General features: G+C 35.2%; 1 protein-coding gene across 6 annotated transcripts in view; it reads right to left on the reverse strand.

Moving 5' to 3' along the window:
- Positions 1-798: 798 nt before the first annotated feature.
- The window catches only part of EVI5 (ecotropic viral integration site 5), an 85,324-nt gene continuing 58,169 nt past the window's right edge, over positions 799-27,953 (reverse strand). For all 6 annotated transcript variants that reach the window (XM_087960615.1, XM_087960613.1, XM_026674098.2 and 3 more), the window contains 3 exons: positions 25,888-25,983; positions 22,074-22,169; positions 799-2,062 (listed from right to left, as the gene is read on the reverse strand). In XM_087960615.1, coding sequence (XP_087816741.1) covers positions 1,760-2,062; positions 22,074-22,169; positions 25,888-25,983 — 495 coding nt within the window. In that variant the 3' untranslated portion in view covers positions 799-1,759. The remainder of the gene's footprint in view (positions 2,063-22,073; positions 22,170-25,887; positions 25,984-27,953) is intronic.

A 27,953-nucleotide genomic window follows, 5' to 3' on the forward strand; every position in this document is an offset into this window, starting at 1 on the left:
GTAGTGGCAGCATCATGCTGTGGGGGTGTTTTTCAGCAGCACTGGGACACTGCTCAGGGTTGAGAGAAAGCTTGAATGGAGCAAAATACAGGGATATCCTTAATGAAAACCTCTTCTACAATGCTCAGGACCTCAGACTGGGCCAAAGATTCACTTCCAACATGAGAATGGCCTAAGCACACAGCCAAGACAACACAAGAGTGGCTTAGGAACAATTCTCTGAATGTCCTGGAGTGGCCCAGCCAGTGTCCTGACTTGAACCCTTATTGGAACATCTCTGGAGGGATCTGAAAATGGTTGTACACTGATGGTGGCATCCAACCTAAGCTTGAGAGGATTTGCAAGGAAGAATGGCAGAAAATCCCCAATCCAGGTGTGTAAAGCTTATCGCGTCATAACCAAAAAGGCTGTAATTGCTGTCAAAGGTCCTTCAAAAAAATATACTGAGTGAAGGGTCTGAAAACTTATGACAGTGTGATATTTCAGTTTTTTCTTTTTCATAAATTTACAGACATTTCTAAAATTCTGTTTTCATTTTGTCATTATGGGATACTGAGTGTAGATTAAGGAGGAAAAAAATGAATTTCAACAACTGCAGAATCAGGCTGCAGCGTAACAAAACTGACAAAAGTTAAAGGGGTCTGAATACTTTCTGAATGCACTGTATTATCTTCGCATGATAGGCATCTCACTGGCTGTATTTTTTTATACTTTTATTTACTATAAAAAGTTACTTACACATTTGAGCAAGCTTATGATCAATGCTTTTGAGGAAGAGTTAAACTTAACTGCTTAACATTTGTTAAATCATGAAAAAGGTTTTATTATATAGTTAGATATACACAAAGTTAAAATTTCAGTGAATAGCATCGTTTCAAACATAATTAAATGGAACATCAACTGTAGATCATCTGATCATTAACTGTAGATCATCTACAAGTCTCAGAACAAGTTTAGTGTTTTTCTAATTTTTTTCCATACATCCTTCCCAATTTCACTTGCTTACATGTAATTTCATTTTTCTTTTAAAATGGCTAAGATACTTGTATAACATTTACACAGCTCATACAAAAATTCAATATACATTTTAGGTAGGAGTACAGTTATACAAATATATACAAAATAGATATTATTTGTAGTTAACATATCTGATCAAATTCATTAGCAACATGTCAAAAACAAATGCACATAAATGTTGACAAAAGTTTTCAATCCTTTAGAATGAACTATGACCATTGATTATATAAAATAGCACAAATAGAGGCTTCAGACTGGAAACTCTGTTAGTCTCCAGTAGTTGAAGTTAATTAAAAATAAGACACTCAAAATAATCAGATATTCCATATCTGATATTTCTAACGTGTGCACATCCATCTTGATTGCAAATTGCTTATGGAACGTAGTTGTTCACAGAGCATTAAACTATTGCACGAGACAGTTCCTTCCGAAAAGTAATGATTTTCCATATTTATGAACAGCAGCTATGGTTTTTGAGAAGGCAACAATTATGAATGCACATCTTCTAGCATGAGAAACGTACAAGGAATAGTAATTAATACTGTTAAGAGTTGTCAACCACCTTATATCTTCTCAGTCTATTTTGTGACAAAAATGTCAAAGAAAGATTTGGCAAACACAGATGGAGATAGGCTGTGGCATCAGATAAGATACAAGGACAAGTCAACTTGAGTGTTTAATGCTAATTTTCTTAATTATGGAAGAAGCTCTTCGAGAATGAAAGCCAAATTTTTCACAGTGATCACACCGTAGTAGAATAAGATTCCAGTCTTTTTTTATTGTTTTCCTTCTCAGTATTTGTGCTCAGTGATTCTGTGTTTTCAGTATCGCTGCCACTACTGTCTGCCACTGTTGGATTCTGCTCCATGTGACCAGTTCTGCTGTGCAAATGAAAATGGATCCCGTGTTCTTGAATGTGATTGGATATAAAATCTTCATCTGAAGAATGCAATGATTCATCATCTCCTATCAAATGGTTCACGATATGAATCCCATCAAAAGTGTTTGTGCCTGGAAAAGTTTTCTTACTTTTTAAGCATTTGATCTGTTAAAAAAAAAAAAAAAGAATTAGAGAACAGATCCTTTGTCCTCTTCGGTGGACCAACTGCTGTTGGATTATGGGCTGCAATTACAAAAGTAGAGTTTCAGTATATGCAAATCTTTGCTCCTTCTGTTTTAGAAGAATTTGAAACACATGAAAATATATGACTATAAACTGATCCTGAATAACTTTACATAATGACGGCTTTCAAGCTTCCAATGATAAACATGATTAATTAGATATTTGAGCATTGAACTTTCTGAAATTGTTTATTATGAACTTCAATCTCATCATTCAAGTTACACGTGAATCATTTATAGTACGAGGAAACGCAAACATCAACAGACTTGAACTATACAGAAAAACTACAGAAAAGACCATAAAGTTTTGTGGATGTAGAACCCTACATTTTGGCTTTGATGCATTGCAGCCTGATTCTCAAAACCATCTGGGGAATTCAGGTCAAAAATCAATTTTTGTAATTTCATTTATATCTAAATTGAGTTAAAAATGAATTTAGTTACACTAAGGATTATCATTTGACAATAATTTTGGTGACCTCTGGGGATCTCAGGTTGTATATTTTATACAACTTTCTTATGTTTTGCAATGTTCTGCAAATATTTCCTCCTCACATCTCTATAAAACCTATTATTTTTATCTTATGCTTATGCCTGATCATCTGAGAACATGACAATACATACTTAATATTGAAGTTGGAATATTGTAATATTGTAATATCTGTTGACATTGTTTAGAATAAAAAAAGTGTACTATGTAAAATTAAACTCTGCACTTGAAAAAACACTGTTAAAAGTCCAGACATGTCAATTAATATAACATTAATTAATAAGCAGGCTTAAAATATTTACAGTTTTTAGGCACTAGAGCTAATATTCCAAACAAAGTGCCTGTTGAGGATGAGAATAAGTTGTGTTCTAGAAAATTTTAAGCTCATTTTGGTAGCTTGATTCTAACAAGTATTTCAGTGCAAGTGTCTTTAGGAAATGATCTATGCCAACCACTAATTAGATCTAAAATGAAAAGCATACACATTCAATACATCATGCACAGGGTCTTAAATAAGATGTTGAACCATAAATGGTGAGGAACCATTGAAAACATGCTTGAGATGTTAAAATCATAACATGAAATTACAACAGACTTTGTATGTAAAAGCGCAGAATTTCAGAATGAAGTATTTAGCAAGATGTCCCATTTTAAGACTCTTTGCCTTAGTAAGACACCTCATTATAGTGAGAAATAATTTTTGGAAAATGCCAGGCACCTTGCCCAAATTAGATACTCCACAAATAAGATTGCAGCATTTTCAAATGCAAATCAGAATTTGGTAGACTATGCCAGAGTTTAAGAACTTCACACTATGGGACTCAAATTTTAACAGCTCCAAAGCCAATAGGAAATTGCAACTTAGTAAGATCTGAAAAGTCATGTGTTACCCATCTCTACTTTTAAGCGCTATCAAATTGAGTTGGACACTAATGTCCACTAAACTTTGTGAACTTTTTTTTTCAAACATTAAAATGGAAACAGCCACCCACATGCAAATTTTAAGTAGCCTACAAACTATCTTAGTGCCATGTAATTTTGAAAAGAAATTGAAAATAATTTCAGAAAGGCTTTTGACTTTTTCTCCTGCTGATATGTTCTTCTTAAAGCCAAATTAAATTATCAAATTTTGGCAGAATAAATATTGATCTTTCTGCATTCAAGGTATAGTATAGTAGAGAAGCTGAAATGAACAGCAATATCAGTCACACCCTACTTGGTTTCAGTTACTGCACTGCAGGCTGGAAATTATCCTGAAACAAGAAATAAAGCAGGAAGTGGGAGACACATTGTTAAGCTCACTGGTGCTAAGTATTAAGATGTCTTTAAAAACATGTCCTATTGGCTTTGGACCTTTCAAATGTTAACTGTGGCTTAACAGTTGGACATGGAAGTCATCCATTCCAAAGCAGTAAAGTACACAAGGAGATAGCCTTAAAGTTATGATGGGCAGGAAAAGTTATGCCATTCTGGAGAAAGCATGGCAACAGAATGGAAATGTCTTCTATGCCAACAGCTAAAGTAATACATAAGTGTATAGAAAAGGAAAGAGAACCAGACTTGGAAGAAGGCCAAGTTTTTAAAAAATTCCTTGGGAGATATGTGAGCTGTGGAATAACTAAGGAAGAGTATTTGAATATTTCAGAAAGCTACTATTGGATAGAACTCTTGTTCTTGCAATGCTAGCATAAATCTGAATTTCACATCTAAAGTGATGGGCAGATAAGATTACAAGTATGACAGAACATGTGCTTTTATATGTTTGAAATAAAAGGGATGATCCAGACGGTGTGGATAAAGAAATAGAAAGATTAACCAATCAAGTCTCTCTCTTATCAAGCTTAATTCCAGATGAACTTCATAAATATGTCCATGTAGTTTTCCTGACAATATATGCAACTAGTTTGCCACTGCTTCTTTTCAGATTTTTTTTTAAAGCTTCCTAATTTTGCCTCCAGCACTGGAATTCCATGGTGGTCTCCAACCTACATAGTAACTAAGTCTGATCCCACAGTACTTAGCTTTTTAAGATCAGCCAAAGTTCAGTAGATGCTGCCACTTAACTGGATTGAGTACCTGAATTTAAGCATCAGAAAGGTTAGCCAAAACTATAGATTATTATTACCCCAACTACTGTATCTTAAATAATGTTAGCAGTAATGACAACTGTTTTCCCTACCAATGTCACTTTGAAAAATGAAAAGGCAGAATTAAGTGAACCAAAGGATCTACAAACCCACATCTGTCACACTGAAATCTGGTTATCTTCTTGAGAACACAACATAGCCATGCTCCAAAAAGACAGAAATTCATACTGCTTGAACTTTTTCACAACATGCTCTTCTTACCTGTACTTGACTGTTACACCCAAACATAAGCAAGAAGAAAAAGATAGCAGAGAAAAAAAAATTAGAAGTATTAAACCATTTTAATCTACATTTTAAATGCAACAAACTATGGCAGCAATTTAAGATTCAAATCCTCTAAAAATATTATGAATGGTCAATGTGTGGTTTTTTTTGGGGGGGGGGGAATACAGCATAATAAAATAATTATTTAGTTAAAAGTTTTCTCTCAATTAAACAATAACAGAAAGAATATATTGCCATACAGAAATTTCCAAGAATATATGCCGAAGAACTGTTACCTCTTTTATAATTGGATCTGCACCTTAAGTGATGGTGCTAAGAATTGTCACAAATCTGTGATTTTATAGGTTTAGAATTTAACCTACTGTGTAAGATGTTTCCACCAATTCCTCTTAAGGCCAAAAACAGAAAATATGCACTGTGGAATTATTTACAGTTTTTGTTGCTCTGATGCACATTGGCTACTCTAAAATTAAAACGTAGGCAATGCAAATTCCAGTTAGAGATCCATTGCATCAGGTATCTTTTGGTTCTCTATTTGTGAAACATTGATATTTCTCTTCCACAGTTTGAAAGTGTTGAGAACAGATGATATAACTCAAATCATACTTTTATTCATCTACACTGTGAAAGCAGTATGCAAGTTGTATGTCTGTGTAATCTTTCTTTTCTTTAACCTACAGTTTTTGCATGTGAAGCTTTCTTCCACAGCTTGTTTCTCTTGGTAGCAACACAATTAGGAAGCATACTATTATTACTGAGAGACAAAACAGCAGCCCTATCTCAGTCAGCATCAGAAGTACAAAAAAATACCTGATTAATCAGAAGGAGCCTGTTAGCACCTTTTAGGCTGACAAACTTTATTAAAATGCAATCTGCCTTTGTGAATTGTGATTTACCTCAACAGGTGCTTATGCCTTTTAATAACAAGTTGTTAATATCAAATCAAACTTTTATTAGGGTCAAATAATCTAAAATGGTGAATCTGAAAAGGTGCTAACGGACTCCTTCTGTTAGCTGTTGGCTACCTTATTTAGCCTAACACAATCTCCTCTTCCAATATCTCCTCTGATTATCTCAATAATCCTTGTCCAGGTGTCTACCAAAAGAACCAAAAGGCTGAATTGGGCCTAAAGCAAACTGGACTAAATAGCCATAAGTGTAATATCTTGTGGTGAGCCCTCTTGCTGTTGGTCTATACCAGGGCTGTCAAACTCCCGGGCCGTGGTTCACAACTGGACTGTGGGAGAAATGGGCGTGCACATGAAGGTCCACTCACACGAGTGGCAGTTAGCACACATGCATGAAGCTCCGCTCGCACGAGCGGAGGGTGGCTTATGCTTGCATGCAAAGCTCCATTCACGTGAATGGAGCTTCACATGTGAGCACTCTTCGCTTGCGCGACTGGAACTTCAAGTGTGCATGCTTCTCCGCCACTCACACGAGTGGAGTTTCAAGGGCAAGCACTTTCCGCTCAAGCACGAAGCTCCATTTGAGTAGAAGGCCCATGGAGCTGTGCGCTCACATGCACCTGCCACCCACACACACCCTCCCTCCCTCACTGGGTCGCCAAGTTGGAAAGGTCTGGGGATTGCTGGTCTATACCTATTGCTCCAGTGAGGTGGCAAATAATTATGTTGAGAGAAGATAGTCCTCACTTACTGACCATGATTAAGACCAGCAATTCTGTCGCGAAGCAGCATAGGCATGAAATGAAACATCACATTACTGTGTGCCTAACTTATGACATATAAGTACTGGCTGTGGTCATTAAGTGAATTACCTGCAATTACTAAGCATGATGTCATGTGACCATGGTTTGCAGTTTCCTGCCAGTTTTTCTGCTCTCTTTGATGGTTGTGAAAGTTGCAAAAATGGAGATCATGTGACCACAAATACAACCACCCGAAATGCATGCTGGTCACCACACACTTAAATCATAATCACATGATAATGGGGATACTGTAATGGCTGCAACTTCAAGGAAGGAATATTGATATGTCTCATTGTTCGGTGCTGTTATAACTTTGAATGGTCGCTAAATGAGCAGTCAGTAAGCGAGAACTACCTGTATTTTCCAGATTATATTACTAAAATTGCATCAGCATAGATCATCATGCTATTTTGTTAAAGAAACTTCTCATGTACAGGTAGTCCTTGACTTACCACCACAATTGAGCCCAAAATTTATGTTGCTAAGTGAGAAATTTGTTAAGTGAGGTTTGTCCAATTTTACGACTTTTATCGCCACATTTGTTAAGTGGATCGCTGCACTTCTTAAATTAGTAACATGGTTGTTAAGTGAACCTGGCTTCCCCATTGACTTTGCTTGTCAGAAGGTCTCAAAAGGGGATCATATGACCCTGGAACATGGCAACCACCATAAAGGTGAGTCAGTTGTCAAACACATGACCATGGAGATGCTGCAAAGGTCGTAAGTGTGAAAAATGGACATAAGTCATTTTTTTAGTGCTGTTGTAACAGAACAGTCACTAAATGAACTGTTGTCAATCAAGGACTACCTTTATAGGCAATATGACTGGATTGTGTAATAGTCAGTTTAATTTCCATTAGCCCACGCCATATCTCAAAAAGAAAAGTATTATATCCCGTAATCTAAGAAGAGGTAACAAATATGTTTAGTAATGATTAATTCTCATGGCATATATCATTGATCCAGAATCAATTTGCACATATTATTTCAGGCAAAAGCTGCTATTAATGTGAGCCATTCATAATTACTGCATTTATCTGAAATAAAGAACATCTTTCTTCCCAAATAATTCACCTTTAAAAGGGAATAGTCAATTTAGACTTCCAGACAATACGATAATATACATAAGATGTGGGTAGGGATGGGGTGGGTGGTATGGAGGGAGGGTTCTATTAATTTGCAGGGTGGTGGAAAATACTTTACTTTCACGTAAGTGCTAGAAACATAAAACCTGAACCTTTGTAAATGGCTCAATGTCCACGTATGATGATGATGCAGTTTTGTTACAACTGAGCATGTTATGACACTTCACTTTCACAGAAACACCAAAGTATAATTAGACTGAAAATTAAAGTTATGCATATCTTAATTCTGAGCAATATATTTATGTTCTAAATATCTGGATAATTTTTTTAAAAAAGTCATGGGAGTAGGTTTTGAAGCTTTATCACTTATCGAAAGCTAAACAGCACACCGGAAAAAAAGATTTTTAACACTAAGATCTTGTAGTGCTAGCTTGACAAAGATTAAAACTTGTGATACACTGAGAGCAAAAGATTTCAAGTAAGTCAGAACAGGAAACCAATAACTTGATCAGGCAGGGTCATGACTTTTTGATCACTGTGCTAATACCATATAATCAAAAGTTTTGAAATCTTAATAGAAAGTATGTGATTGAAATTATGGCATGCAATCAGAAGAACATGTTTCAAACTCAATTCTATAAGCAAGTTTGCTTTTTGCAAAACAAATCCTAGTGCCGTGTTATTTAGTAAAGGGTTCCGCGATCCACTATCGTGGCTGTGACCTTTTCGCAACTGGGCTGCGTGAACGGCAGGCCGGCACACATGCGCACATCTTAACTTGCGCAAGTCGAGCTGTGCATGCATTTCAACATGCTGCTCACACAGCCCGGTTCCCCTGTCCCCCTCCCCCAACAGCTACAAAGGTGGGAACCATTGATTTAGCTGGTAGCAAGTATAGGATTCAACAAAGAATGATAATCCTTAGCAGCCATCATAAATTTTAAAGAAAATAAAGACATAGTGAGAAATAACCTAATAAAGAGGTGTAACACGAACGGTTTCTTTAGATGATCAATTATGGCCTCATTAAGTCAGATTGTGTTTTTTATATATATATATACAATTGAGCTGAATTATAAAATCCCCATTCATCTATGATTCTCAATCAGTATAATTTTTTTTCTATTAAATTTTTCTATTAAAATGTATACCTTGACATACATGTTTCACAAATTCGTTCCTCTGTTCCTTTTATTAGTTAGGTTCCAAGAAAAATAGTCCTTTGCATTTCACATTGTGAAACAACATTAACAACAACAACAACAACAAAAGATATTTTTTTATTTATTTAAATTCAATTTATATGATTTCCCGCTCCGCACCTTGGAACTGGGGTGAATAATAATCAGTAAAAACTACTCTAAAATTACAAACAAAAATGAAAAGACATCCTACTTGTAACATTTTCCATTAGCTAAGGCAACAAGGCAGTTTAACTATTGGAAAGAAATGGAAATACAGGTAGTCGCTGGTCACATGACATCTTACTTGATAACCACTTCACTCAACAACCCAAGATTTCTGGCCCAATTGTGGTCCTAAGTTTGAAGACTACCTCTGTAGACTGAAATTTCTAGCGTGATGGTGTCAGAGAGTGGGAAAGGGAAAAGAACTATCCAGTTGGATATGAATTATATTAAACGTTTTGTCAGTTATCTTAAACACAGAGTGCAACATGTAAATATTAAATTTGTACTGCAGGGTTTACACCTTCTTTCAGACAATTGTGGGGTAAATTAGAAAACAGCATGGTTTTGGATTCAATTTGGAAGAAGTGCTTCAAAATGCACAATACCACAAACTCAGTTCCTGTCTGTGATTTATTAAAGGGGCTACATCTGTTTCCAGCATCATCCTGTTACAATAGAAGTGTCTCTGTAGCAGCCATGGGATCCTAGAAAAAAGGATGTAGCTGTTAACAAATCGCAGACAGGGTGCTGTGCTCTCATTCCCTTCTCTCCTGAAATGTGTCTTTTGAGCTCCTAAAAATGGCACAAGAAGGGAGACATTCTCACCAAAAAAAAATGCTATTAAGGCCCTCAACTTTAATAGCTATCTGGCATGAACAGCAGTTCTGTTTTTCAAAAGTATACACATACCCTTCAACATATCAAAGTAAATAAAGTTACTTTAAAACTGAATGTCCATAAAGCTGCTATGTTAGATTGGGTATTTGCTAACCACATGACCTCACAAATGCTATCTTATCGCATCACAGTTTCCTCAGACTGACCACAATCACTGAAAATCTAGACTCCACCAGCATAGATGCTCAGAATCTGACACGTAATAACAAAAACAGCAACTTTTAGTTGTCCAATAACTTTGCTGTTGTGGGAGGACAAATCTGGTGGTGTGGTCTTGTCTTACTGCATCTGCAAGATACCGTACAAGGAAAGCACATGATTTATTGTTCTGAAAGTTTTCACCACAAGTTGGAACACTCACATTTTAAATCTGAAAACATTTTTTCCCCTCTCTTTGGTGTCAGAAGATCATGAAGCAGAAGAAGTTTACGTAGTATTGTATGTTATCATCATTACAACCATATGCATAAATGTCAAAAGTTTGTATCGTTTATTTAGGTTCATATGACCATCTATCTCAATTTCATGGCTCTGGGCAATGAACAGCGGTTAAAAACTTAAAATTAACTTAAAATAAATAAAGCCATCAACACACTCATACCAAGGGCTCTGTCACATCTCCAATGGCATAACAAGGTCTTCAAAGATGGCTGAAGGCCAGCAGGTTGGGGCTAATTTAATCTTTCATATGGGGATGCTCCACAGAACAGGCACCTCAGAGAAAAAGTTCTCTTTCTGGGCCCTGCCAGATAGCGCTCTTTAACAGATGGGAGTGAGATACCAAATTATATTAACAACCAGGTTCTAAACTATTTCTTCAAAGATTACCCACAATACTTTGTACTGAGACTAAGTAAAAGATGGAAGCTAACGGTGCATTTGGTGTAATAATTGAGTCAATCTCCTATTAACAACTTGGTTATTTCTGGATCAACAATTGTTTTTTTGGATCTTTTGATAGGAAGTCATACGATGTTATTCAGTTGTAATGGAACTAAAACATATATAAAAACAACTGGAGTTTTTAGTTTTAAAAGTAAAATTAAAAGTAAATTTCACATATTCCTATTATTTAGCACAGGGGTGTCAAACTCGTGGCCCCCGGGCCAGATGCATCACGCACTGGCCACTCCCGGTTTAGCGAAGGTGAAAAAAAGTCACGATATGTCACGTGATGACGTGACAAACACAAGTTTGACACCTCTGATTTAGCACTACTAGATAATTCCTTTTCTTATTTAGTCTGAATAATTTAGCAAAGTAATTATTCAGCATTTACAATTTTCTAAAAGTAGAACTTTTGCTCTTTACAAGCCCATTTTGTTTCAACAGAAACATGATCTGAACAAGAGATAGCAGATCTATCAGAATCTTTTACTAACTGCATTAGGAGAGAAACATCAGATAAGTGATAGCACAAGGTTCATAGGGGATGGGAAGAAAGAATTTTTAGCTTTCAAGTTTAAGAAAAGGAAGTGAGATAGTTTCAGAAAAGAAATCCCCTAGCTTAAATAATCTCTGCAGGTATTTATAATCTGAAATGATTAAAAGCCTTCCATAAAGAGATTCTAGATATCAATCAAATGTTCTTCAGCTAAACATTTCTTTATCAGAAGGATAACCTGTATCTGAGCAATTCTGGCTCTAGATTTTGTTTACTTGCAGATCCAAATCAAAAGAATAGTTAAAGTTACAATAAACTAAAAATTTTTTAAAACAAATCTAGGCGTACTGCTTGCAGAGGTGAAATATAAAAAGGTCACATAAGATTAATATCTTTCAATTACTTTTCATAACAGTGAAATGTAACATATCTACAGATATGAATTTAATTCAAAAATAGGGTATTATTCGGTAGTCGTTGACTTACAGCTGGTTGTTTAGTGACTATTCAAAGTTACAACAAACACTCCAAAAGGTATAACCCAGTTCCAGAGTTCTGATGGATGCCACTTTCCATAGTCACATGTCAGTATTTTGGGTACCCACCAACTAGCCTCAATTTATAGCTGCTTGCAGTATCCTGTGGTCATGTAACTGTGGGTTTACAATGTTTTTGCTGAAAAACATTTACTTTTGTTTTCAGCAAAAATGCCCCAAACAATGGGTTTCCTTAATAAGTGCGGAGTTTGCTTAACAACCATGGATTCAGTTAGAAAATATGGTGAGTCATTTAATGACTATAGCAAAAAAGGTCATAAACTAGGTCAGACACAATACCCTGCTTTATAACCATCACGACTTACAACTGTAATGGGAAGTCTCCATTATAGTCTTAAGTTGAGGACTAGCTGTATATCAATTTCATATTTTTATAGAAAATATCTCTTTTAAAAAGAGGCTAACAATGCTTCAGATCAAGGAATGTGTAAAACAGAAGGCATCAATAAGTTATACAAAACAATACTACAGAACAAAATTGTCTGTTCTAATAAAGGAGATGATTGGCATTACAAATCAGATATGGTATTGCTACTGGATTTACTGCATAGAAGCCTGCTGCTATTACTATATAGAAAAATTATTTCCTGAGAATTAAAAAAAAAACAGGAGAGGATCTAAAACAACAATGCAACAGTCACAACCTGCAAATCCAGGATTTTTCTTCATTCTATAACTGGAAACCACTATTCTTTCCTTCTACTTCCCAAGAAACTTTGTGGTTTGCCAATGTAGCCTGTGGGTAATCTTATCAATTCTAATCTTATATACCACTCCTCTAATCTACACAACACATTTGTTCCATGGAGTATCCAAAAGGAAGCCAAAACAACTGTTCAGGAATGCAGAACATATGTAAATGGCACTAACTCCAATTAAGGCAATTGATAAAATTGAGAAATAGTACAAATGAGAGAATAATAATAAACATATTTTTAGTTTTGACTTGATCTTTTCAAGAGCTAACTGAATCAATATATCTTCCTGAAGAGGCCTGTTTTTGTATCAAGCTGGCTCATGTTAACATTTATGATAGTTAGCAGCATATACCTACAGTAAAAAAAAATGACTGTCCAGATATGGATGCAGGTCATTAAACTAAACCTTTCTGAAATTTCCTTTGCTAAGCTCCCCAACTAATGAAATGCAGGCACTGTGGTTTATGTTATAGTACACTACCTAGTTTTGACATATTGTGGCATTTACTAAATGCTGGAAAAGCAAGCAATCTGTTTGTTTCAACAGTTTCAAATCCATAGATATTTTCAGTTATTTTACATATCCCTGCTCTCTTCATGCCTCACAGGAGATAACACCTGGCTGGATTTGGCTGGGTTCAATTTATCAGTACGATGAGGCCTGACAGTACTTATAGATGGGAGATGAGTGATATTTGTTTCAATTCTGGCTACTATTGTCTTGTACTGCAGACCTAAAATATTCCTCCTTCTCAAGGGATTATTTACTCAGATGCAATTTTCTGAAATGGATAATATACTGTTTAAAAATTTGCTTGTTTCTTCCCAGAGTTTTGGCAGTCTGGTTGCTACCTAACATTATTTTGCACCTGTTAACACCCAGTTTTCTACGTAATTAGTTCATATAACAATGACTTTCAGGTGAACAACATGTTTCCACTCTCCCTTTCTCAAGGAGAGATATTTGAGGTGCTTACATACAGACTTACGCTAGAAGAGTTCATATTCATTTTCCATAAGATTACATAATCATCTATGATTATCCAACCTGGTTCCTATATATCTACGAAAAACTGTAGCCATTTTTGTGTATCTTAAAAGAAGATGACCTTAAATTAGATATCCATGAATGTTCTGAAAAGCACAGCCAAAGTTGGGGAAAGGAAGGAAATAATTGTTTCCTTTCTATAGTGGTATTTTGATAGGTAAAGGTAAAAGGTTCCTCTCACACATACGTGCTAGTCGTTTCTGGCTCTAGGGGGGCGATGCTCATCTCAGTTACAAAGCCAAAGAGCCAGCGCTGTCCAAAGACATCAAAATGCATTGAGTACCAAATTCAACAAGTTTATTTATTTATTTATTTATTTATTTGATTTGTCAATCCCTTACAAGATAATAGGTATAAGTATATACATAGTTATGAATACATAAAATGGGTACATATAAGAAAAATAAAAGAAACAATAGGACAGGGACAGTAGGCACGTTGGTGCGCTTATGCACGCCCCCTACAGACCTCTTAGGAAAGGGGTGAGGTCAATAGTAGACAGTCTAAGGTTAAAGTTTTTGGGGTTTGGGGAAGAAACTACAGAGTCAGGTAGAGTATTCCAGACATTGACCACTCTGTTGCTGAAGTCGTATTTCCTGCAATCAAGTTTGGTGTGGTTAACCTTGAGTTTGTATATATTGTGTGCTCTTATATTGTTATGGTTGAAGCTGAAGTATTCATTGACAGGTAGGACATTGCAATGTCTGATTTTATATACCATACTTAGATCAGACCGAAGACGGAGTAAGTCAAGGTTTTCTAGGTCTAGAATTTCAAGTCTGGTGGCATAAGGTATTCTACAACGAGTAGAGGAGTGCAGAACTTTTCTTATGAAATATTTCTGGACTTTCTCAACTGTGCTAATATCAGATACGTAATGTGGGTTTTGAAGCAGTTTTGAAGCAGTCAAGTACCGAGATACCACGATATTTATTGCTCACAAATGTATATGCCTCATTCTATCAATAAGACTTCTGTATTGATGAAACCAGCAAACATAATATATTTACTTAAGTCACAATCTATTAAATCTGGTTTTCACTGGATTAAAATTCTGTGAAGATTTACTATTGGAGGAATTAAATCCATATGGAAGAAAATGTTATGTCAAAATGCAAGATTTCCTCATAGTACATCCCACCAGGCTCAAGACTGATTCAGCTTTCCATCCTTCCAAGGTTGGTAAAATAAGGACCCAGATTATGGGGGCAATATGTTGGCTCTGTAAACCACTTAAAGAAGGCTGTAAAGCATCATGGTATATAAGTCTAAGTGCTATTGCAATTACTATTATATTTATTTTGTAATTTCCAAAGGCAATCTATACATGTCTATCTCTTCAGAAAAGGTAGGTTTGCTACACACACAATATGCTAGATAAGTATGCTTTATGAAATAAACTTTTTGAACTTTTTTTTTTTTTTGGAAAATTTTATTTGAGTTTTCACAAAGAGAAAAAAATACAAATAAAACATCTTTTTTGAAAGTAGCGTAATCCCGGGTTACATTTCTTCGTACAGACACAAATTCAGTTCATGCTCATTTTTATATTCTATTCCATATCTTATTACTATTTTACATTTTCTGCATAGCTTCTCCCCTCTTTTAATTTTCTCAATTTTCTTTTAATTATCTCATCTCAATTCAAATCATTGTATTTATATTTTTTGTCTGTCCTGTTTCAATTATCTATTATCTTTTCTCATTAAACAAAATTTCTCCTGTAGTTACTGATTGGAGTATGACGCCTTTATATCTTTTCCCTAAAGTTGTAACATTCAATACAATACATAACTTCCATTCGGATTCTGCTTGGTACATTCTTAAAATACACACTGTATTCTTAAAAAAAGAAAAAATTATAAATGTATATAATTAAAACAACATTCCATTCCAATTCAATTCTATCATTAATATTAATATTCATTAAAGTCTTAACATCTTTAACATTACTTTTCAATTAAATATCATACTTCTATGGGAACAATTATAAGCTTTCCATAGTTAATTCTCCCCCTCTTCACTTATATTTTATAAAACATTAACTAATTAAAATGTTCCCGTTCCTTCCTAATTCAATTTTCTCATTTATTTTATTTCACTTATTTTATTCACAAACATTTCACTAAATTACACTAACTATTTTATTCCTCATTTTAATCATATGTTGTTTCCAATTTTCTAAAGTTATTTCTATTACTAATATAACAATACAACCTTATGTACTTTTACAGAATCCCTTTTTCAGTTAGATTTTCACCCATTATCTCTAAATAGGTCCTGTTTCTCTATATCTTGCTCCAGTCCTTTGTAACTTCTTTTCCTTTCCTTCTTCCCTCTCTTCTTCTCTCTCCCCTTTTTACCCCCTTGTGTCTCTACCTCTATTTCTCTCTTCTGTATTCCCCTCTTCTGTTGCTTTCCAGTATTATACTTATTTTTCGAACTGTTTTTCTTTTCTTTGGTTGTTTTTTTAAGTCTTAAATTCTCCATTCTCTTCCCCCCTTTCCTTTTTCTTCCCCACAAAGACTTACTTGTTCATTAAAGATGGCTTCTTCTTTGTCCCAGTCTTCTTGTTTTGCAGACATTTCTTGTTGTTTCTCATAGTTCCAAATCTCCATTTCTCACAATTGAAAAATGAAGCCAAAAGAACCCCTCCCTTCTTGTGCATCTTCTTTGTACTTTTTAAGTTCCATTTTCAATTCATCCAGAAGTAGTGCCATTGTATAAATTTTTAAACAACCACCCAATTAATTTTAGTCATTCAAATGCAATTAGCAAGAATCCAAAGATCACCAAGTAATCCAAATACACGCAAGCTGTTTCTTTTTGCTTTTTTTTTCACTTTCTCTTCCTGGGGTTCTACTATTTAGTTGCCAAGTTTCAGTTAAAATGTATCTTTTAGAAGTCTTGTTGAAGTTTTACTGTAGATTCCTTTTAATTCCAGGCAGTCTCCTCCCTTTTTTTCCAGATCCTGCCCTTTTATTCTTTTTCTCTCCTTTCCTGCTTATAAAAAATGTTTAATGTCCAGAAATCTTTACATTTTTGACACTTTGACATTTTGTTTTATTTTCAGCTTAATTGCCTGTTGATGTCAAAGCGGATTTTTCCCCCGATTTCTTATTTAAGTCTCTTAGTTGTCAGTATAGGGAAAGGGAGAGAAGAAAAAAACCCCAAACCTTTCCCTTTTCACTTTCCTTCGCTGCTTCAGAATCTTCTTTGGGAACGATGTTATTATTATTATTTTTTAGTTTAAATTCCAGGCTTAGTTGTTGCTTTTGCAATTTAACCCGGTCAGCCGAAACTTTTACTTCTTATCTTCCTCCTGCATATTCTTTTCCGGTCGAGTCCTTCTTTGAGGTGGTCATTTCTGACCACCGCTGCAACCGCCTTCGGGAAAGGGAGTAATGGCCAGCTGAGGAGGAGAGATGCGGCTCTCCTCAACCCTGCTGGCAGTCTCCCCCCTCTTCACCACCTCTACGGGGTGGCTTAGCCCCGAAACCAGCCGGCTCGGGGCACTCCAGCAGCGAGCCCAGACCACACACGATCGTGGATTTCTGTCTGTCGCCGAAGAAGCTCAAACCAGAAGTTCCACTTAATTTGCTTTTAATAGAATGAAAAAGTGCAACATTTTTACAAGCTTTTTGCAGCTATGAATTTATGTTTTGCAATACTAATGTAACCAACCTTTAACAATTGATATAAATTAAATATTAATTATTTAGAGTTCTCTTGCCTTTTCAAGTAATCTTTGTATGCTTTCAATGATATAATGATTTTAGAGTATTTTTACTGGAGCAGTAGTCTCACCCTTTTTCTTTCTCTTCTCAGGGTTATTATTGTAGTTGTCTTCTTTCTTGTTTAACAAATCTATTTGCATATATACTGAAATGTTTTCAGTTTCATTCCTTAAATGAGTGAGCTATTTGGTTAAAATTATTTCATTAAAGCAGAATTTTTCTTCCAACTAGAATTTAACATTTTCATTCTTTTTTCCCAACTTTAAAAAAAATCTGTATGCAAACAATGTTTGAAGTAAACAAATTGAGAATTTATTAATGTTTCAAATTGTCTTCATTCTATTGTTTTCTGCTGTTTTATCATCTTCTTTATCAATGAGTCCTCAAAGCTTGTATCTGAATATTTTTGCTGTGTGCTTTTTTCGGTCATATAATTCCTCTGTATTTCTGTCAGCTTCCTCATTTATACTCCTCACTGATAATTTTCTGTATTTATTAAAGTGCTCCAATTCTCTTGTTTCTCTTTTCTATTTATGTGCTTCCTCCCATTGACTTTCTCTTGTACAACCTGCTCAGCATCCTTATTCTTTTTCTGTTTTTCTTTTTAAATCACTGAATCAGCCTTACAACACACATCTGATTTTCTCTTGCCAGTGGCTGATTATGGCTGGCATTATATTTTAATTTTTGCTCATAATATTATAAACACAACTGAGTTCATATTTAACTGCTAGTAGATCTCATATTAAGAAAAGATACACATACTTTAATTGGAGAATGGAGAAAAAATCTGCTCATAATTCAAGGACTTTTCTGAATGGTTTACAGAAGGCATTTATTATAATCCACCCTATCTTATCTGAAGATTTTTTTTTAAGGCACAGATGTATGTAGTAACTATTAGCTTTTATCTCTCCCCCACCATCTATCATTTATTTACATGAAATCAACATATATCCACCCAAAAGCAAGCAACTCTAGTGACATTCAAAGAACTAAATAACATTAAAAACATATAAAACAAACTAAAACAAACAATAGACAAAGGTTGTTAAGCCACTGGAGTCCCAGCTCTTGGTTTATCACTCTTTGGCCTTGTACCACAATGTTCTATTTAACATAGAGAAGCAATTAAAGAAGGAAAATGCAGGTGAAGAGCAGGCAGAGCTGGGGGCGGAGTCAAAAGAGGAATCTGTCTAGAGTCATCACGTTGCCACAAACGATCCAAGTTCCACCCCCCTTGAATTCCTTTGACTCTTATCTAGCACCAATTAAGTGCTGACCATCAGTTGACTAGATTCTTGTGTGTAAATAAAGAAACCATCTTAACTGACAATGTGTAGTCCCAATTGTTCAGAAATAGTGCTGTGAACATTTTGTCCAGGGTCCTGGACAGGGACTTATATATAATGCATTATTTATAATACTTTCTCTTAATGATATAGATGCTAACCAAGTTTAAAGCTTAGTACTGATGTATAGATTTTGACTAGAAAATAAGTTTCTAATGATGCTTTATTTTTTTTTATCAGGTTTATCCACCCTATTCTGATAACTGCCTGGTTTTTTTGTGTGTACCTTGTTTTTTTCAAAAAACAAAGGAATGGGGAAAAGGGCTCAAGGTATAATGAGAAGCAGGAAAAAATGATTATCAAGCTCACCTGAGAAATTGTATGTAACACTGTCCTATCTGCTAATTATTTTGTGTTAATACATAATGCATTCAGGAAGTACTCAGGCGTCCTTCACTTTTGTTGATTTTGTTATGCTGCAGCCTGATTCTACAGTTGTTGAAAATAATTTTACTCTCTCTCATGAATCCACACCCATAATGACAAAGTAAATACAGAATTTTAGAAATGCCTGTACATTTATTAAAAAGAAAAAAACTGACATATTGGCATAAGTATTCAGACCCTTTGCAACAACCCTTGAAGTTTAGCTCTGGTGCCTATTTCTCTTGATCGTTGCTGACATGTTTCTACATCATGATTGGAGTCCACCTATGGTAAATTAAATGGATTAGACATGATTTGGAAAGGCACACACGTTGCTATAGAAGGCCTTACAGCTGACAATGAATACTGTCGCAGAGCAAAAGCCATGAGGTCAAAGGAACTGCCTGCAGAGCTCAGAGACAGGATTATTGCAAGGCTGGGGAATGCTACAATAAAATTTCTGCTGTGCTGAAGGTTCTAATAGTACGGTAGCCTCCATAATTCTCAAATGGAAGAAGTTTGGCACAACTAGGACTCATCCAAGAGCTAGTCACCTGGTCAAACTGAGCCTGCTTTGAGTTTGCAAAAAAGCACCTGAAGGACTCTCAGACTTTGAGGAACAAGATTTATCTGGTCTGATGAAATCAAGATTGAATTGCTTGCCTTTGGCCTCCATTCTAAACATTACGTCTGGTGGTCAACCAGGCACTGCTCATCACCTGCCTAATACCATCTCAACAGTGAAGCATGGTAGTGGCAGCATCATGCTGTGGGGGTGTTTTTCAGCAGCACTGGGACACTGCTCAGGGTTGAGGGAAAGCTTGAATGGAGCAAAATACAGGGATATCCTTAATGAAAACCTCTTCCACAATGCTCAGGACCTCAGACTGGGCCGAAGATTCACTTCCAACATGAGAATGGCCTAAGCACACAGCCAAGACAACACAAGAGTGGCTTAGGAACAATTCTCTGAATGTCCTGGAGTGGCCCAGCCAGTGTCCTGACTTGAACCCTATTGGAACATCTCTGGAGGGATCTGAAAATGGTTGTACACTGATGGTGGCATCCAACCTAAGCTTGAGAGGATTTGCAAGGAAGAATGGCAGAAAATCCCCAATCCAGGTGTGCAAAGCTTGTCGCGTCATAACCAAAAAGGCTGTAATTGCTGTCAAGGGTCCTTCAAAAAAATATACTGAGTGAAGGGTCTGAAAACTTATGACAGTGTGATATTTCAGTTTTTTCTTTTTCATAAATTTACAGACATTTCTAAAATTCTGTTTTCATTTTGTCATTATGGGATACTGAGTGTAGATTAAGGAGGAAAAAAATGAATTTCAACAACTGCAGAATCAGGCTGCAGCGTAACAAAACTGACAAAAGTTAAAGGGGTCTGAATACTATCTGAATGCACTGTATTATCTTCGCATGATAGGCATCTCACTGGCTGTATTTTTTTATACTTTTATTTACTATAAAAAGTTATTTACACATTTGAGCAAGCTTATGATCAACTTCTTTTTAAAGAGGAGGAGATGATTTCCAGCTCAAATTGTTAGCCTATGCTATCATCCTTCCAAGTACTCAAAGGAGGAAAAGTCAGTCAGCAATTGGTAAAAACAATACTTTTTGTCCAAATAGAACTTTCACATATGATTAGCATCTCATTATTACTGTGTGTCACAGAAGCAGAACTTTAATGGCACAAACAGAAAATCAGTGCTAAAATCCAGGCATACATGCCAAACAGTAAGCCCCCCTAAACAATGGAATTATTTCCAAGAACAAAGACACAAGGCTAGTTAATTATACAATTATTTCCAAGCATAAATAATCAAAACAGACTGACATTAAAAAAAAGACTATCCCCCCTTTTTATTTTGGAGTTTTCTATAAAGTCTCCCAAAGAATATTAGTAAAAGGTTCTAATTAATATTGATAAAAATCACTTTTCTAACCACAAACTGACATGTTATTTTGCCTGGATACATGCTGCAATGCATATTCTGCTCAATGTAAGAACACATAAAGAGACTATAGATGTAGAATGAGGTAAGTTCTTTTCAGACATGCATCTGATTCTACACCACGACCACTGTTTCCAGTCTGACCAATTATACATATAATTGTAAGCCAGGACATTAGTTATGGGAGCTCCTGTGTGGGAGAATATGCATGGTACATCATCTGAGATTTTAGTGTGGGAGGGGGGGTTTCTTAACTTGATGGGGGGGGGGATTTTATGGATTATGTTTTTATTATATTTGCTGTCCAAAGTTTCATTGTATTAATCACATAATTTTGATTAATAAATAATAAAAAATATTTGTAGCTGGACTACAGATTAATATAAGATGGTTCCATACCAATTTCTCCTGAATGAATTTAGCAATCATATAAAGTACTAAATGATTATGGATAATATTATGGCTAAAGTAAAAATAAGCTTTATACTATCAGGCAACTTATAAAAAAAGGTCTAGGTATTTTATATTCTTTATCTGATTTTTTTTAATACATACCAGGAATATAATATGTGAATAGGTATAGCTTCCACAGATATATTCTGGTCTCTTACCATTCACTACTTATTAAAACTGAAATTCAAACGTCCATACTTTTCAACATTTTATAGCTGCATTAGTTAAACATTTCCAATTGACTAAAATGATCCTATCAATTAAGCTGAAAGTAGCACTTATCATAAGGGCCCATACTTCTATAAATTTTGCTCTTAGAAAGAGGACAATTTTAAAACCAAGTTTTAAAAGTCAGCTGCCACAGTGTTATTGATGAAAAAATACTAAAAGTCTAAAGAGGCTGTACAGAAATTTTACAAATAAGTGCAAGCATAATCAAGTTAGGTTTTACCAAAAAGACATTTCCTCATATGTTACAGAGCAAAATTATCCATATTTAGTATTTTCTTCCTACCTAAATGAAAAATGTAAAATTTCTGAAAAAACAAGTTACTTGGAATCAGCAAATAGAAGAAAACCAAAGTACAAATTACAGAAAAGGAATTTAAGTGAGCAAAAATGATACCTTACCTCATGATTCAACTCTGCTATCTGATCTTTCAATTCTCTAATATACTGAGTAGAGTCAGAATTATTAAGTTGCCCTTGAATTTTCCCTTCTTCCTTCTGTTCAGGAAAAGAAATAAGTATATCACATCAAATCCAAAACTTTTATTGGCAAGTTTGATTTAATACAATATTTTCCACAGTGGATTCAGAGCTTTCCACAGATACATTATAGAGATTTGTTACAGTTCTAATGATCAGTGCCTTAATTCATAGTGCATTTCAGTGCCTGATAAAATGTCAAATGAAATTGACTGCAAGGAATGAACAGTTTTAATTCTTATATGTGAAGATCTATTGTAACAAGACTCACATATTCCCTAAATGGGACAGGTGTCAATCAGCTATATATAACTCGCCTTTCATACAAATGGTTAAATCGGTAGCTTTTTTAGCTTTCCTAGCAACTGTTGCCATTTCATCAAGTCCCAATGAAAGTACCCTAAAGAGACAGAATAAAAGAAGTGCTAATCTGTTTTCAAGTTACCCATTCCACTGAGACAGATAAAAATTATGAGCTAGGTATACCCCACAAATATGAGCTAAATATACCCTGTCTTTTCTATATGGATCTGACTCCTATGTAGTAAGTATTTGCATTCCAAACTATAGCTGATCAGATTTGTTACAAATAATATGAAATGAAGTCAGAATAAGTCAGTCAGAATAAGTAGAATCCAAATACATTGAATTAAGAAAAAAATGATGAATAAGTGTTAGGTTTACAAAGAAGTACATTCTCAACAGGAACCTTAGTACTAAAATTACAACATTATTTAAGATAGCTCAAAGATAAAAATGCTTCAAAAGGACATATTCATCAATTTATGGAAGCCACAAACTAAAAACTAAAGCAAGTGTTATCTCATACAATAGGGATTAAAACCAATTATCCTTTTTAATCATGTATGCACATCCCTTCACAATATTACTTATGTTAGGCTAAAAATGAAATGACAGATTAAGGGTATTCTAAAGATTAGCAAATATTTTCTATCACTAATGAAGAATCCTGACTTTTTATAAAAAACTCCGGGGTTGCCTAGCAAAACCAAACATATATATTATTAATTGCCACATTCATTATTTCAAAATGTTAGCAGATTAACATTTGAATTCTAATTCTCTTTCCCTCCATTTTATTGGTTTTATCCTTGGCTTAACTTTTTAAGAACTTTTGAATGTAAATGGATGTATGGATGGAAGGATGCAGTCTCCTCAATTCAATATCAGAGGGACTTCCATTACTCCTGGAGTATAAGAAACTTTTCTTATGTTGCATTCTATTTTATACCGTTATGTTATGTTCCTGGTATGAAAAAATATTTGGGGAGGGGAGGGAAACATATTCTGGCTATTTGAAATAACCTCCCTAACCCACACTGCCTTCTCAACTTTTACTACCGTACAGAGTAATGGCATTTTGTACTGAAAAACTAATTAAGTTTATTCATCAGCGCAGTTGTGGGAGATTTGTGGCCTTTTTGTGATTATGATTCATTCTGTACTTTTAAAAAAAACACATCATGCTGCTTGAGAATGTTAAAAGTTTCCTGTAATAGTGAAAATGGAAATTCTGTTTTTAGACATACAGGTCATTTAAAATGTTTTTGTGGGACTTATAATATTAAATAAAGATGTTCCCTCAGCCATCTTTGGAGGAAGCAATAGGGGCAAATGCCACGGATGTCAGTATGGCGTGTAATAATGTCCTACGTATAAATGCAAAATTTGAATGATGATGTCACTACACACGTTGCTATGATTACATCATCATGGTTTCCTGCTTTTACCAAGGAAGATTCCGTGAATTTTAAAGACAGACTTATTTTGTAAATCCCATTTATTTTTGGCAAAAATAGATTCGCAACTAAATGAATGTTTTTGAAGTTATTAATGTAACATACTCAACCTTCATCCAGAAGAAAATAGATTTCTCAGTTAAATATTTATATTTTCTAATGTCAAGGCCAGGAACATCATATGGTCAAATATGGGGAAAGTAGGCACTAATCATCAGCATTAACCTTTAACATATAATCCGCATTCTGATAAAAATATTTATTCATGCAAAAAAACTAGACTGAGATCCTAATACAGGTTTAAATGCTCTTGGATGGGCTGAAGATCTATAAAGCAGAAGAACCAATTTTGGCCTAGTGGTTAAGGCACCAGCCTAGAAACTGGGTGACTGTGAGTTCTAGTCCCACCTTAGACATGAAAGACAGCTGGGGTGACCTTGCCCAAATTACTCTCTCTCAGCCTAACTGTTGTGGAGAAAATAAGAGAAACATGTGTTGGATATATTTGCTGCCTTGAATTATTTGTAAAAATAATAAATGCAGGATACAAACAAACATAAAAAGAAGGTTGAGAATTCTGGTGGAATTCATCAAAACAAATGAAAGGAATTCAAATGACTTAGATGAATGTGTCAACCAAAGATTAGAACATGTGTTATTTTGGAAAGGTGCTTTTATTTCCTTGACAGTGGCCCCAAACTGTGATTTCATATAGGAACTGGCATGTCAAGTAATTTCAGTTATAATGTGGGTGTAGCAATAACCAGACAAAATGTACATGTTTAATGCCAAATGCATCTTACACGTGCACGCAGGCATTTCACAGAAAACTGTGAAATAGCTTACTGCTGTAGCCCAGTTCGGACTTGAAAAGGAAATTCCTGTATTCTTAAATAATTAAGAGTTATCCTAAAATAGAAAAAGCACAGGTTTGAGTTATAACTGATCCATCAATATACTAATTGGCCTTAAGAGATGGCCCTACGTAAATGTATTATGGTTCACTTTGAAAAAGGCATACTTTAAACACAATTCTTGATTACTGTAAAGTATAAAATTTAAACCACCTTCACAGAAAGTTCATTTTTCTGGTGTTTTTTTACTGCTATATTATTATTGCATCACTATCTTGTAATCAAATGCTTTATCTGAATGTTACTTTCGTAATTTCTTTGAGCAGCACAGCCACAGCTCAGCAAATCAAATCCATTTAGTGTGAACTGTCTGTTTATAAATATTTTAAACTGGACAGTTAGGCTTCCTAACCCAGGAAGGTGTTGCAATGCATACACACAGTTGTGCTTATCTCAATGCCACAGGCTTGCACAAAAGCTGAGCAAATATATATATTCCCATCTTGTACCATAAAACTCAACTAATGACTCAATCCAAAAATAGATTTAATTTAAAAACAAATCCTGAGACCACAAAAAGCTTTCTATCAGTGCCCCAAAACATACACATACATTTAAAAAAAAAAAAAGAGTTCTGGGGTAGAAGCAAGGTGCAATCACTACAAACCACAACCATTATGGGTGAAGCACAGTAATGATATTCGTGTATGATGGGAAAACTAAGGTTAATATATCTGAGCTGAGAAGGTGTGCGCAAGAATCATCTAGTAGAAGAGACATACATACCTACAAAGCACTGCGAAGCAGTAAATAAGTCTAAGTGCTATTGCTATATTGTAACTGTCCAACTCTCTGCTCCCACCTAGTGATCATCCAGCAATTTACAGTCCTAAGGAACAACTCCAATGACTAATTCTATACATAGGTAGGCTATTTTCCAATCAAAGCTGTATGGCTGGATAGCTACTAGTCAGGAACACTGTTGCTGTTTCTATAGAAGATGATTTGCAAAAAAAAAAAAAAAAGTTCTAAATTTATAGTTCCATAAACTAATGTCTATGTTGAGCATTTTAACTTAAAACTGGAGGGAAGTTATAAAAGAGGAATTGTTTTCATTCTTACCTGGATTTCTAGTTCTGCAATATGTTGCTGGAGTTCTGCCACAGCTGCTATGCTGTCAGCCTCTCTGAGTTTTACAGCCATCACTTCTTCTTTATTCTAGGAAAAAGAAGTGATAAGTGACAAGCTGAATCACACTGCAGGAAAAGTGATGTAGAAAACAAATGGATGGGTGTTTATATTAAAAACATTTTACAGTTACTATAAGCAACTGGACCCTTATCAAGATTCCCTCTATAAAAAAATTGATCAGCTTACAGGTTGTCCTTGATTCACAACTACAATAATGACCAGAATTTTCCATTGCAAAGCAAGGCAGTTGTTAAAGGAATCACATCTGATTTTATGACCTTTTTAGTTAACAGTTGCAAAGCAAATGACTACAGTTGTTAAGTGAATCAAGCGGTCTTTAAGCAAATCTGGTTTCCCCCATTGACTATTCAATGTTGGAAGCTGGGAGTTAAGGTTGCAAATGGTGATCACATGTCAATAGATTTCTGCAAATATTGTAAACACATTCTGGTTGCAAGTTCCCAAATTTTGATCACATGACTGTGGAGATTCTGCAATGGTTGTAAGTGTTAGGACAACTGTAAGTCCTTTTTTCAGTGCCTTTCTAACATTGAATGGTTGCTAAACAAATTGTTGTTTGTAAGTTGAGAAGCACCTGCATATTAATTTTTTCAAGATTATATTTTCTCAAATATGGAATAGATTCTCAGTGATGAGAAAACTTGAGTGACGCCATTGCTTGTCCATTCTAGCTCCTGACCACGATACCAATTTAAAAATCCTGTAGTCTTCAGCTACTCTAAAGCTGACTGGCTTTGTTGTAAACCATAATCAGCACCAGAATACTGAAATAAATAACTGTGCCTTCCTTTTCACAATCTGTGCCCTCCTTCCCCATAAGCCCAACTAGATAAACATCTGTTGCACATCTGACCACTAAGCTTTCTTCCCTCAGCAAATAATAAACAGGAAGAGATTCTGATGGGGATCAAAACAGGAGTAAGTGGTTAACTCACAGAAAACACCACCTTAACTATATGAGGCTCATCAATGTTGATTATTTATGGGAAAAACCCAGATGCACATATATTTCTATTCTGACCCAGATATTGTTGTATATAAGGTTGTCCACAATTTGAAAACAATATCTATTGCAGAATTCCAGCAAGTTATTGAGCTGTTTAAGCACAAGAATAATATGCTTATTTAAGAAAACATTGCTAAGCAGGGAAGCAACTTCTATCCAGCCCCTCCATTTCTGAAATGTATCTGTATCAACAAGAGTTTTATCTCCTCTCTTACCAATCCTTTAATGTGTATCTCATGTGCGTGTTAACATACAAGAAGCATAATAAAACACAATCAGAAATTTGGTCTAGCATTTGTTCAGGTCTAACAACACAGCAATAGATCACCTACAGGTAGGCACATGTACAGGATAAATATACAAACAATAAATATCACAATACACTCTATTTAATCAAAGCATGATTGTATGCATGGTGCAGAAAAGTTGCGAAGTTTTCCCCAAGCCGTGAGAAGGAAAATGTCTGATCTTTTTTATGAAATAAACCCAGTACTTTTAAGTTAGTACTCTAATCATTGAAAACTTATCTAGAAGATTATATAGAAAATCTCAGTACACTTCCTAGAAAGTGATATAAAGTATATATAATAAAGGTAAACATTCCCCTTGCACATACATGCTAGTTGTTTCTGGCTCTAGGGGGCAGTGCTCATCTCGGTTATAAAGCCAGCGCTGTTTGAAGATGTCTCTGTGGTGATGTGGCCGGCATGACTAAACGCTGAAGGAGCATGGAACACTGTTACCTTCCCACCAAAGTGTTCCCTGTTTTTCTACTTGCATTTTTACATGCTTTCGAAGTGCTAGGTTGGCAGAAGCTGGGACAAGTAATGGGAGCTCACTTCGTTACGCAGCGCTAGGGATTCAAACCACCGAAGTGCCGACCTTTCTGACTGACAAGCTCAGCATCTTAGCCACTGAGCCACCGCGTCCCCAGTATATATAATATAAATGTATAAAAGCATGATTTTCT

Source organism: Notechis scutatus, chromosome 3 (assembly GCF_049901735.1).
Source record: "Notechis scutatus isolate UNSWTSFEM ecotype Mainland chromosome 3, rNotScu1.2, whole genome shotgun sequence".
In the NCBI taxonomy this organism is placed as follows: Eukaryota; Metazoa; Chordata; class Lepidosauria; order Squamata; family Elapidae; genus Notechis; species Notechis scutatus.